General features: G+C 44.3%; 1 protein-coding gene across 7 annotated transcripts in view; it reads right to left on the bottom strand.

Annotated features, from left to right (window-relative positions):
- ASPH (aspartate beta-hydroxylase) overlaps window positions 1-12,615 on the bottom strand; it is a 674,605-nt gene that overhangs the window by 160,548 nt on the left and 501,442 nt on the right. For all 7 annotated transcript variants that reach the window (XM_078687254.1, XM_078687255.1, XM_078687258.1 and 4 more), the window contains 2 exons: window positions 11,046-11,196; window positions 6,503-6,639 (listed from right to left, as the gene is read on the bottom strand). In XM_078687254.1, coding sequence (XP_078543380.1) covers window positions 6,503-6,639; window positions 11,046-11,196 — 288 coding nt within the window. The remainder of the gene's footprint in view (window positions 1-6,502; window positions 6,640-11,045; window positions 11,197-12,615) is intronic.

Genomic DNA, 12,615 nt, shown 5'->3' with positions numbered 1-12,615 from the left:
TGGGTGTCTAGTTTTCAAAAATGTATAGGTTTGCTAGGTTTCCCTAGGTGCTGGCAGAGCTACGGCGCAAAAACAAAAGGTAGTCTTTTTTTCCAAAACGTGCTAGATTTCACTGGGAAATTGAGGTGCGACCATGTTGCGTTTTGCGCTGTTTCATGTCGCAGCCACTATGCCTACCCACGCAAGTGAGGTACCATTTTTTTCGGGAGACCTGGGGGAACGCTGGGTGGGTGGAAATTTGTTGATCCATGCAGATTCCAGAACTTTCCACCACAGAAATGTGAGGAAAATGTGTTTTTTTTGTCAAATTTTTAGGTTTGCAAGGGACTCTGGGTAACAAAACCTGGGGGTAGGCAGACGAGTCACCCCATCCTAATTTCCCCTGGGTGTCTAGTTTTCAAAAATGTATAGGTTTGCTAGGTTTCCCTAGGTACTGGCAGAGCTACGGCGCAAAAACAAAAGGTAGTCTTTTTGGCCAAAACGTGCTAGATTTCACTGGGAAATTGAGGTGCGACCATGTTGCGCTTTGCGCTGTTTCATGTCGCAGCCACTATGCCTACCCACGCAAGTGAGGTACCATTTTTTTCGGGAGTCCTGGGGGAACGCTGGGTGGGTGGAAATTTGTTGATCCACGCAGATTCCAGAACTTTCCACCACAGAATTGTGAAGAAAATGTGTTTATTTGGTCAAATGTTTAGGTTTGCAAGGGATTCTGGGTAACAAAACCTGGGGGTAGGCAGACGAGTCACGCCAGCCTGAATTCCCCTGGGTGTCTAGGTTTCAAAAATGTATAGGTTTGCTAGGTTTCCCTAGGTGCTGGCAGAGCTACGGCGCAAAAACAAAAGGTAGTATTTTTTTCCAAAACGTGCTAGATTTCACTGGGAAATTGAGGTGCGACCATGTTGCGTTTTGCGCTGTTTCATCTCGCAGCCACTATGCCTACCCACGCAAGTGAGGTACCATTTTTTTTGGGAGACCTGGGGGAACTGGGTGGGTGGAAATTTGTTGATCCACGCAGATTCCAGAACTTTCCACCACAGAAATGTGAGGAAAATGTGTTTTTTTGGTCAAATTTTTAGGTTTGCAAGGGACTCTGGGTAACAAAACCTGGGGGTAGGCAGACGAGTCACCCCATCCTGAATTCCCCTGGGTGTCTAGTTTTAATAAATGTATAGGTTTGCTAGGTTTCCCTAGGTGCTGGCAGAGCTACGGCGCAAAAACTAAAGGTAGTCTTTTTGTCCAAAATGTGCTAGATTTCACTGGGAAATTGAGGTGCGACCATGTTGCGTTGTGTGCTGTTTCATGTCGCAGCCACTATGCCTACCCACGCAAGTGAGGTACCATTTTTTTCGGGAGACCTGGGGGAACGCTGGGTGGGTGGAAATGTGTTGATCCACGCAGATTCCAGAACTTTCCACCACAGAAATGTGAGGAAAATGTGTTTTTTTGTCAAATTTTTAGGTTTGCAAGGGATTCTGGGTAACAAAACCTGGTGGTAGGCAGTCGAGTCACCCCATCCTGAATTTCCCTGGGTGTCTACTTTTCAAAAATATATAGGTTTGCTAGGTTTCCCTAGGTGCTGGCAGAGCTAGGGCTCAAAAACAAAAGGTAGTCTCTTTGTCTAAAGAGCGCAAGATTTCACTGGGAAATTGAGGTGCGACCACGTTGCATTTTGCGCCGTTTCCTGTCGCAGGCACAAGGCCAACCCACACAAGTGAGGTACCGTTTTTATCGGGAGACCTGGGGGAACGCTGGTTGGGTGGAAATGTGTTGATCCACGCAGATTCCAGAACTTTCCACCACAGAAATGTGAGGAAAATGTGTTTTTTTTGGTCAAAATCTTAGCTTTGCAAGGGATTCTGGGTAACAAAACCTGGTGGTAGGCAGTCGAGTCACCCCATCCTGAATTCCCCTCGGTGTCTACTTATCAAAAATGTATAGGTTTGCTAGGTTTCCCTAGGTGCCGGCAGAGCTAGGGTGCAAAAACTACAGGTAGGCACTTTGCCAAAAAAGGGTCAATTTGTAACTGCAAAATTTAGGTGTGACCACGTTGCATTTTGCCCTGTTTCCTGTCGCAGACACAAGGCCGACCCACACAAGTGAGGTACCGTTTTTATCGGGACACTTGGGGTAATTCAGATTTGTAAATCAACTGTTATTACCAATTGAGCTTTCATGCATTTCTCCCTTTCAATGAAAGACTGTGTAAAAAAAAATCTTTTTGAAAAATGACCAATAATTCTCATGCTAGTATGAGTATTCCCAATTTTGAAAATATGCAATTATATACTGTTTCTGAACTCTATAATTTGTACCCAATTCAGAAATACAGATTATTCCATGTATACATTTTCCAAGACAAAGTGCTCTATACCCAGTAAATGAAAAAATACCATTGCAAGTTGCTGCTCAGTTTTTGGATCTGGGTTCGTCGGGTTCTTGGTGAAAGTACAAGTCCTATATATCCCCACAACCAGGAAGGTCTAAGGGATGTAACGGTATATTGCTTTCCAAGAGCTGTCAAAATTAGAAAAAGTTATAGGTGAAAACGTTGAGACAAAAGGCTGTTTTTTTCAACAAATTTTCAATTATTCCTATATTTAACTGTTAGTTTCTATAACGAGACCTTCATGGATTTAGACAAATGACCCCTTTCTGAATTCAGAATTTTGTCTACTTTCTGAAAATGTAAAGCTTTCCAGGATCCATTATTGCTTTCAAACTCATTTCTACCATTAACTGGAAGGAGGTGGATAGCTCTAAAAATAGCAAAAATAGGCTATGTCCCAGACAAATGCCAAAACTGTGTGTAAAATTTCGGTTCTCTGACAAAAGACTGTCATTCCCTAAAAGCTGAGAAAATGGAGATTTCAGCCCCACAAACCCTTTTTTGATAACATTTTCAGGGAAACACCCAGAGGTTTTCATTTGCAGCCCGTTTTTCCCATTTTTCTGAAAACAACAACAAAATCACTATATTTTGATTAATTTCTGAGACCCCTCCAAGGGAATCCACAAACCCTGGGCGCCTTTAGAATCCACATGATGTTGGAAGAAAAGGACGCAAATTTGGCGTGGATACCTTATGTGGTCAAAAAGTTACAAGGGCCTAAGCGCGCACTACCCCAAAACGCCAAAAAAAGCCTTAGCACAAGAGGGGAAAAGGCCTAGCAGCGAAGGGGTTAAGCACCAGGAAACCTTCAAAATTTCCAAATATATGGGGTCTGTTTTAGGACTTGATCAAGATATTGCAATAAAAAAAGCTAAATTAACAGCATGCATTAAAAATTAATTAAAGGCATGTATAGAATTGATTTAAATCAACTGAATTCTTTTTAAAGTAATTAAGTATATATTTGTAAGAAAACAGTCTTTTTGCAGGTTTCCCCCAATTTGTTGCCCCCTTTGGACTATTAGCTGCTGGATATTCAACTTTGAGAGTGCGCCGAGGCCAGCTGTCCAGACCTCAGTGTCAGTGTTCTGACCCATTGCAAAAGGTATGTATAATTGGTTACACCCAATTGGCAAGGACTGACTTACTCATAAGTCCCTAGTATATGGTGCCCAAGGTACCAAGGGCATTTAAGACAGAGTGTTCACTCAGGGCCGCAGCACTGTTTGTGCTACCCTGCATGTGAAAGAGACAGAATGGACCCCAGCCTACCACTGCAGAACGAAAAGGCAGTGTGTGACACTGCTAGTTCGACTTTGCCATTACCCCTAATGGCAAAGCCAACACTTCCCTTAAAGATATATGTAAGTCTTCCCTATGGAGTCCTATGGCAGGGATCTGTATATTATTAAGTAGGACACATTATTTTCTTTATGTCTTCGCAGCAACACTTCTAAATTGTTGTTTTCCTGTGGAAGGGTTAGGTGCCCCATTGGCTAACACAGGGTTACCGACTGGCACCCCAGCCTGGCTAACTTCTGAATGGAACCACCTAACCAAGTCAAGTAAGGTATCAAATTAATTGTGGCGATAAATCCGATCTGATGCCCAGGCCAGATTTAAAGTCACTATTAAAGTTAAGCAACTTTTAGAAAGTTGCCACTCTGTACTCCGGCTAGTCCAGTGGCCGCAGGAAGGCAATAACTCATAGAAGGGTTTCTGACCGCCTGAGGAGACATGTAAACAACTCCCAGGCCCTGAAACAAAGGCAGCTGCTGGGGAGAGAGGTGTCACCTTCTGATCCAGGAATGCCACTCAGGGAGTTAGCCCAAAGAGCAGGCTTCAAATGTGAGGCGGCCTTTGAAGAGCCGCTTGTGTCACATCCCTGAAAAGGATGCCTTCTGTTTCTGCAGACAAATAGGAGACAGAGCCTAGGAAGATAAACCTATACCAAAACCGGTTTTCCCGTGGGCAGGTAGCCCACTGGTATCCACACCTCTGGGGTGTGCTACCCTGCTTCCGACGACCAAGAAAGTGTTGTGCCAACTTGAAGGGGCAAGAATGGGGCACTCTGGGATAGCAATATGCCATACATCACAGGAGCTTCATCACGAGAGAGGAGGGGACCCAGTTGCCCATTGGTTAGTCATAGCTTGGTCCTCCTCAGGTCACTTTCCTGGGATAAGTAGGGCACCCCTGGCACACTGCCCCTCAGTACACTTTGGAGAAGAAGAAGAAAGGACCAAAGAAGGACTGCCCTGTTGCCTTTAGTTTGCACAAAGAGAGGCAGCATCGTCGAAAGGACTGCACCTGCTGCGCTTTTGGGACTGTGCCTGTGGCTCCTGGCCGGGGAAAAAAATGATTTTCCGCCTTCACCAACAGTGACTCCAAGGATCAGTCTACTGCTCCCCTGGAACCAGCTCCAGGGACATATGAGCTGAAAGTGCCTACCACAGTTGCCGTGCCCCTCCCAGTCACCAGACACACAGAGGCAAACCCAAGATAGCCATCAGTGTCTGCTGGACCCGGGAGTGCTATCTGCCACCAGATTCATCACATCAAAGGGCACTAGCCCCCACCAAGGATATTCTCTGTGACAGCTGTGTCATGAGACCAAGTGACCAGCCACAGCTGACCTTCTACTGTCGAAAAGAGGACACCGTGGAACCCCAACTGCTGTGGTCATAGTCATCTCAACCCACCCGTGAACCAAGGGATCAACCGCACTTCAACGCCGTTGACGGCACAGCATCACGAGCATCCTTTGAGTATCCTTTGCCTGCATCACTCAGCATCAGGACCACTATATTGAAGTCTATGGCAGTCATCCTGTAAAGTTGAAAACTTGCTTTAAATACGCTCTGGTGGCCAGGTAACTGTTCAAAGTATCCATACTAGACTCCTAGACCTCTGCACTGTCGGATTAGGTCGCAGAACCCGGGTAGGAGTCGCTAAACTGTTTCAAACTTTTCAAAGGTTTGCAAAGTTTTTGTTAACCAATGCTTGTTTGCAGTTGCATTTGAAAGTATTTATTGCTTTAAAAATCTGTATCTACGGAACCCTCTACTCGATTTTGATGATCAGGTCACTAAAAACTCATAAAAATATACTCTATTTTTATAAATTATTGTGGTGTCTCTTTAATGTTGTGTGACTTTATTTCGCTGTTGGTGCAGTTAAATGCTTCACACTAAGAGCCTGGTTTAGATCTTGGCAGATGGGTCACTCCCATCCGCCAATGGGATTTATATTTCGGCAGACAGGATATCTGTTACCATTGTGAGGGAGTAACCCATCTGCCAAGATCTAAATCAGGCCCTTAGTTCCTTTGCCAAGCCTTACTGCTACCCAAGGTTGAGCTAAGGTACTGACTGGACCCAAGATGGTATCTGTAAGTGTACTCCAGGATAAACCCCACAACCATATCATATGGTACACCCAGATCCTCACAATATTGAATTTAGCCAATGGTTACTTAAATTAAGATAAACCTCCCCTGTCTCTAACTAAAACAAACGAATGGTAGAACCCTGATATTAATAGATAACCATTTACCAGGAATGATGCAGCAATGAAGTCTTACCTGTCCCTTTTTCCTACAAAGTGTGCTCCATTTTGTGGGCAGGAAGAGTAGGGGCTGATATAACTGGCAAACAGCCCCCTCTCTCTTTTTCCGTAATTCTCAGTGTATTGTGATCCACGCTCATTATGTTTTTTGGCCATTCCCTTGCATCATTGATCAAATAAAAACAAAAAACTAAATATTTAAAAATACATGAGATAGTAGTTTAGCCATCTCTAGTTATTTTGTCTTCTTGTTACAATATGAGTTGTAAGAAAATCTTCATGGTTCAGAAGTATTCGACCCTTATTAAGGGCCTAATCCCCATATCTCCTTAACAATAAAAAAAGATTATTCCAGCAGGGATTTGGGAAAATATACAAAATAAGCCATATGGTCCTCATAACATGATAATTAGTCACTGCAACGGGGAAAACAGAGTAAAGCACACCTGTATCCAAACAAATGTATGTGAGCCGAAATAAAGAAATTTAGAATTTTTGAGTAAAGCATAAGGCATAATACGTTTTCTGAAGCTTGGAATTTACCTCCTCGTAGACTTTCCTTGCGGCGTTGTTGTCTCCGAGCAAGAGGTATCCAACCCCAAGGTCGTTTCGAACGGAAATGTCCTCGGGGAAGAGCTGGACTAGTTTCAGCAGAGTATTCAGCGAATTCCTTGTGCGACCTTATTTCATTCAGAGGGGAAAAGCAGAATATAAATGAAGAGAAGCGTGTCACAAGCACACGAGAAGCACGCGCTATTAAGGTTCAGACTATATTCGGACGCCATGATTCCATGTAACGCCGCCTTCGCAAGAAAGGTTCATGGCACCTTAACGACCCCACAGGCAGCCCTGATGCCTGACAGCACTTATCCTAAAGGAGAAAATCATTTTAATCGTTGCAGGACTTGTGGGGGCTTTGGTTATTAATGATTATAAGCGTATATTTTAATCCACTTGCCTGAAAGGCCCCTAATGAGTACCTAATGCAATTATTTGTTGCATATTCTTAAAGGAGGATGAGAGGCGGATTTAGAACAGAAATACTTCGGAAAGCGATTTGTCAACCGTAATGCAGCCCTGGAATGCAAGTCTGGAGGTTACATAGATGATTTGTTTACGGGTGAGAAATTAACCCCTCCCATGCTCATGACGGAGCCGCTCCGTCATGAGCATCGGTTGAGCTGTGCTCATGACGGAGCGGTTCCGTCATGGCCCGCTCGGCACGCCTGCGCGGCCCGAATTCCGCGCCTGCGCTGGACGTTCCATTGAGCGGGCGGGGCCATGACGGAACCGCTCCGTCATGAACACAGCTCAACCGTGGAGCATGCGAGCGCCGCTCGGCCCCCCCGTCCCCCTAGCGCTGCGGCGGAATTGCCGCCGCAGCGGAGGGTTTAAACAGGAGAACAATCTATTTACAAATGCACACATATCGGCAAAGCTTTACAGGTGTTTGGGAGAGTAAGAGTTTGATATCAGTGCATCACGTGGTAGGCTTGGCTGGCCCGCGGGTCACTCTGGCACTGCCAGATGAGCAGGGTTGAGAGGGCCAATGCATGGACCACTTTACTCCATCATGGTCCATAAGACCAAACAAAATCACCTAACACCGGCCCTTTCAAGCCCGCTCATCTGGCAGCGCCTGAGTACCTGGCAGCCAGCCCAACACTGCCATGCGGGCAAGAGAGCGGCCAAGTTATACAAGATAGAGTAGGGATAGGTCATATATTGCCCCAAGCCCACCACGAGAAGGCTGAACTGGGCTCTGCTATCAGCACAACACTGGATTTAGAGACATGGATTAGTGATTTGGGAGCTTGAGTACTGAAGACCAGGGGTCAACTGAGTCTTTCAGGAGACAAATGAGCAGCACCTGCAATAAACCAACCAAAAAAATATGGCCCTATTTATAAAGGTGGATTCACACAGGAGTAAATCAACACGTGCAAATTTACTCTGGCACTTTGTAGTAACTTTACTACTGTTGGATATTCACAATTTCCAAATGTAAAGTTACTACAAAGTGTAGACGTACATGTCTTCACCCCCTCAATTGAGGGAATGAAGCCTAATTTACGAGTGAAAAGTTGCTACCAGTAACGTTTCAACATTAAGCTGAGGTCTCGCCCACTGGACAGAGATCTTCCTGTGGTAAATTATAGGGATATTTTAAAAAGCAAATTAGGCTTTGCAAAACACTGTGAAAATACTTTTATGTTACATATTAATGTAAATTAATGTCATATATATTTTAAAAGACAAAAAAATTAATTTTTTTTTACAGTATTTCCTAAGTCCACCATTAATTTTTATGGGAGCGTGTTGCAGTACCAGTGGTTGGCCATGTGTTTTGCTGGAATAATTTTCGGTCTCAGACGAGTATATTTACGACTGTTTTGGGCTCTTATTGGTTGCAGTAATTTTAGAAGTGCTGTTTGTCAATAGAGTGGGGTTACGCTTTTTTAGTGGGTGCATGTCCCTCCCTGAACCATCCCTAAACCCATCCCATTCAGTAGTAATTATTGCCTATTTTATGGCCACGCCCCCATCCCTCCCACATTTACTGCTAAAACAAAGGTGTACATGTGCAGAGATCAGTGCAGTTGTGGTGGAGAGTTCTTCAAAGGAGAGATAAGAGGTATAGGTGGCGACCATGTAGTACATGAGTAGTACTATTGCAGTACAACTAAACATACTAAAAAAATACAGTTGGTGAATGGGCCCCTGTGAATGTGTAAATGAGTGATTTGATGATATACAATGTAATGTGATAGCACTTTAAAAAAAAACTGAGTGAAATCTGGCAGCAGTGGCTGTAGAGGGGGTGAATGATTTTAGACAAATCTTAAAGTCAAATAAAATTAAAAAGTTTTTTGCAAAGGAGAAAGAGTGAAGGGCATAAGCACGGAACATGAATTTTAGGGGAGTCAGAGGAAGCTAGGAAATCAATCTGAGTCGTGGACAAGGAGTGTGAGAAATGGCAGGGTCATGCAGAGACGAATGGTGGTCTACAGATTAAGATCTGAGTTGGAGTTTGAGGGGGGAGTCATGGAAAATACAAGATAATCTGTCTGTTGTCAGGAAAGGGGTTCTAGGAGCAGGGAAAGGAGGTGGGATGGCACTAAGGAAAGTGGGATATATGTAAGAAAAATGGAGGGGGCAGAACCTTTGCAACACCCTCAGGAACAGATGTGCACGAGAATTCAACTGAACACTGGAAGAGTGAGAAGAAACACTAAGAATTGAAGAGAACTTTTCTAAAACAGTATCCATTCACTGTGAGGAGGTTCAGTAGGATCGTCTGAAGGTGTGAAAAGTGGTAAACAGGTTGCAGAGAAAGACAGATGAAGGATGATTATGATTATTATTAGAAGAGTTGGTAAAAGTTAGAGAAGATTGAGGCAGTAGTCTCAGGGGAGTGGGGCTACAGAGTCCAGACAGACGTTGGCTAAGTTGGTTATTTGAGAATATGTAGAGCTTAAGCTTGTTGAAGATCAACCATTCAAGAGCTTCTGAGAAGAAAAATAGTTATTTTTCTTATAAGCATCAGTACTACAGCAGACTTGAAAAACTGTGGGTAGATTTCAGTCCAGGAAGAGCAACTGATTTATGTAAAGAGAGAAGTAAGATTTCTGGAGCAGAGAACCAAAGCTTTGACGACAAAAGCAGAAAGGATTGGAAAGGGCAGAAGAAGGGTAGGCAATTTTTAGGCTGAGGTGAAAGTTGCTTTTAAGGTGTAACAGTGAAGAAGAGGCAACTGGCTAATCAGACGGAAGCAAATAGAAGAAGGACTGTCGGGACACTGGAGACAGAGTATTTTTTTGTGTTTTTGATCTTTGTATAGAAGTAGCAAAGCTGCTGGCCAAGTAGTTTATGAAGATAATGGAGGTTGGAGGAGAAAAGTGAATTGGCAAATGGGACAGATATTTTCAGTGTGGTTGAAGGACCTGCTTAGGTCTTGAATTTATTGAACTTTGGCTTCTCTGAGAGCAGTGATGTAGGAGTTTAACTGGAGAGGGGAGGTCCTTCCACTGAGCAGGCAAAGGCACACCTTCGTCTTGAAGGTGCAGATAACGTGGAATAGTGACCCACTGATGGAAAGGTGGGATAGGCAAGAGGGCATTGAAGGTAGAGCCTAGTGTGGAAGTATGTGCTTTGAAGGTGTTGGAGGTTGTTGCTAAGGCAAGGCTATTGTAAATCTGCTCAAGTAATGCCAAGATGGAGTTAGAAAGAAAACTTAGTTTTTAGATGGGCACGTCATTGTTGACTGGGAAGGGTGAGGGATCACTCCACAGTTGATTGGAAGTGTAACAGGAAATCAACAGATGAGAAGTCGTCACTGGAGAGGTGTATCAGGTGGTGATCAAGGGCAATTGCTTTATAGGGCTTTTAGAGTGAATGAAACAGGGCAAGAATGAATGATTACAGGCTGTATCTTCACGTCAAAATCTGGCTATTACAAAATAATGACCTTGAAATGGGGAATAACCACACCAACTTGAAATAGTGGGTCCTTTTCAACTGTTTATCACCAATCTTGGGGATATGTCCATTCTTGCTGTGCACAGCTTGTCAGACGGATGCAGTGGGTGAGTGGGCCTCAGAGGCAGACTTCTGTAATAATGGTGGGAGTGCTGTGTGCTCCACCAGTGTGCTGTAGGGGGGCAGGTGGGTGCCTGGCTTTCATTCAGCTTACAGCCTCTTGCTGCCTGCGGTTTTACTAAGTGCATATTCGCACTTGGTAAACCGGGGCCTCTTGCTCTTGCACCCAGTACACCAGGTAACTCATAGTCTGGCAGGTGGTATCCTCATGGGTATACACCTCCACCAGACTCTCAATGAGGCTCTTAGTAGTTAGCACAGCTGACTGAACCTCACCTGGAACACTTCCAAAACACTGCGGCATAATGTGCGCATACTGTGGTTCGTCCCCTGATAATGTGAGGGGTTCATGATACTATACTTCCTCAAACACGTGAGGGTCCATATGTACTTGTTATCTTAGTCCTAAATTATTGTGCAAAGTGGTTCATGTCTTTCGAAAAAATCAATAAAATGTTATATTGAAGAAATAACAAATCAACCTCACCGAGGAACTGTTGCCTGTTAGCTCGCCTCTTCAGGGCCAGTTTCACCAGGTCTGATGGCACGTTTGGTAGATTGGCCACCTCTTCGTAAGTGCTGACAGCCTTCTGCAACATATCATTGCTCCGCATTTTTTCTGCCAGGTCATCCTCACACTAGATGGAAGCACAAATAACATTTGAACCACTAGTTCTTATCTGTCCAGGTTTGCGACACGGGGAAAAACACAGACAGCTGATGATATCTTCTGTGTGGCAGAATATGTGTGGTCATGAAAACAACAAAAAAACTTAGAACTGCCATAAGAATTTGCAAACTCTTTTACACATCTCACCAGGGTATCAGATACACTTATTATATCCCCATATGCAAACATGAATTCTTTCAAGGATGCTTACGATTGCCCATATGCCTTCTTGCTTGCTGTCGTGGGTAAGCTCTCCTATTCCCACCAACGGAGGCAGCTCATTGTTTAAAACGTTCATGGAAGATAGTATGTTGGATATGGGAGAATCAAAATGTAAACAGACCAATGTGATAAATATTAATCTTCCTTTGGCCAGCAATGTTTTTGTAAAGTTTCTGAACATGCCAATGTCGCACGTGTGTCGTTACCGACAATGGTTAGTTAGTACCTGTCCTTGGTAGAAATGGACTCCGGAGCCTACTTCTGGGCACGGATCTACTTATTGACAATTGCCAACCACTTGATACAGCACTCACTCTTCTTCACAGCTGTGCAGCTGTGGCGTGCCCAGTGGGGCTGCCATATTTATTTATTTATTTTATTTATTTAGAAGCTTGTAAAGCGCACGGCTACCTCCGGCGGAAGTGTCCCGGCGCTAAGATTACATGAGAGTCCCCATAGAGAGTAACCAAGAGTACATCCCATTAAGGGAAAGGAAATACTGAACCTGAAAATGTTGCAGACCTAATGATTAGTGAACAACTAGGTCTTGAGTTTGCGTCGAAAGGCTGGCTCGGAATCAGAGTACCTGAGATCAAGAGGAAGGCTATTCCAAAGCTTGGCAGCAGTGACGGTGAAAGATCTGCCGCCACTACGAGAGAGCCTGAATCTTGGCACCGTCAGTAGACGCAAACTGTTTGATCTCAGCTGTCTAACTGAAGAAGAGATCTTAAGACGTTTTCTCAGATAGAGAGGGCCGATTCCATGGATTGCTCGGAATGTCAGGGTCAGTATTTTAAAATCAATGCGTCGGGCTATAGGAAGCCAGTGAAGCTCATCCCGGTAGGCTCTGACCGAGGTACGAGCAGGGATATTACCAGTGAGCCGAGCTGCCGCGTTCTGGACAATTTGCAGGCGGTCAATTAAGTATAGGGGGGCACCTGCATATAGACTATTCGCATAGTCTAGATGGGTGGTAATGAGTGCCTGGATAAGTGTTTTGCGAGATGATTGAGGGAGGTAGGGGAAAATTTTCCTGATCATCCGCAATTTGGAAAAACAAGCACCTACCACTTTATTGACTTGGACACTTCCAGACAAAGCGTTGTCAAAGGTGAAGCCAAGGTTGCGAGCCGCTTGTACAGGAGAGGGGGGAGGATTCAAAACG

This window comes from Lissotriton helveticus, chromosome 4_1 (assembly GCF_964261635.1).
Source record: "Lissotriton helveticus chromosome 4_1, aLisHel1.1, whole genome shotgun sequence".
NCBI lineage: Eukaryota > Metazoa > Chordata > Amphibia > Caudata > Salamandridae > Lissotriton > Lissotriton helveticus.
Note: the sequence above shows the minus strand (reverse complement) of the source record. Positions and strands in the feature narration are given on the sequence as shown.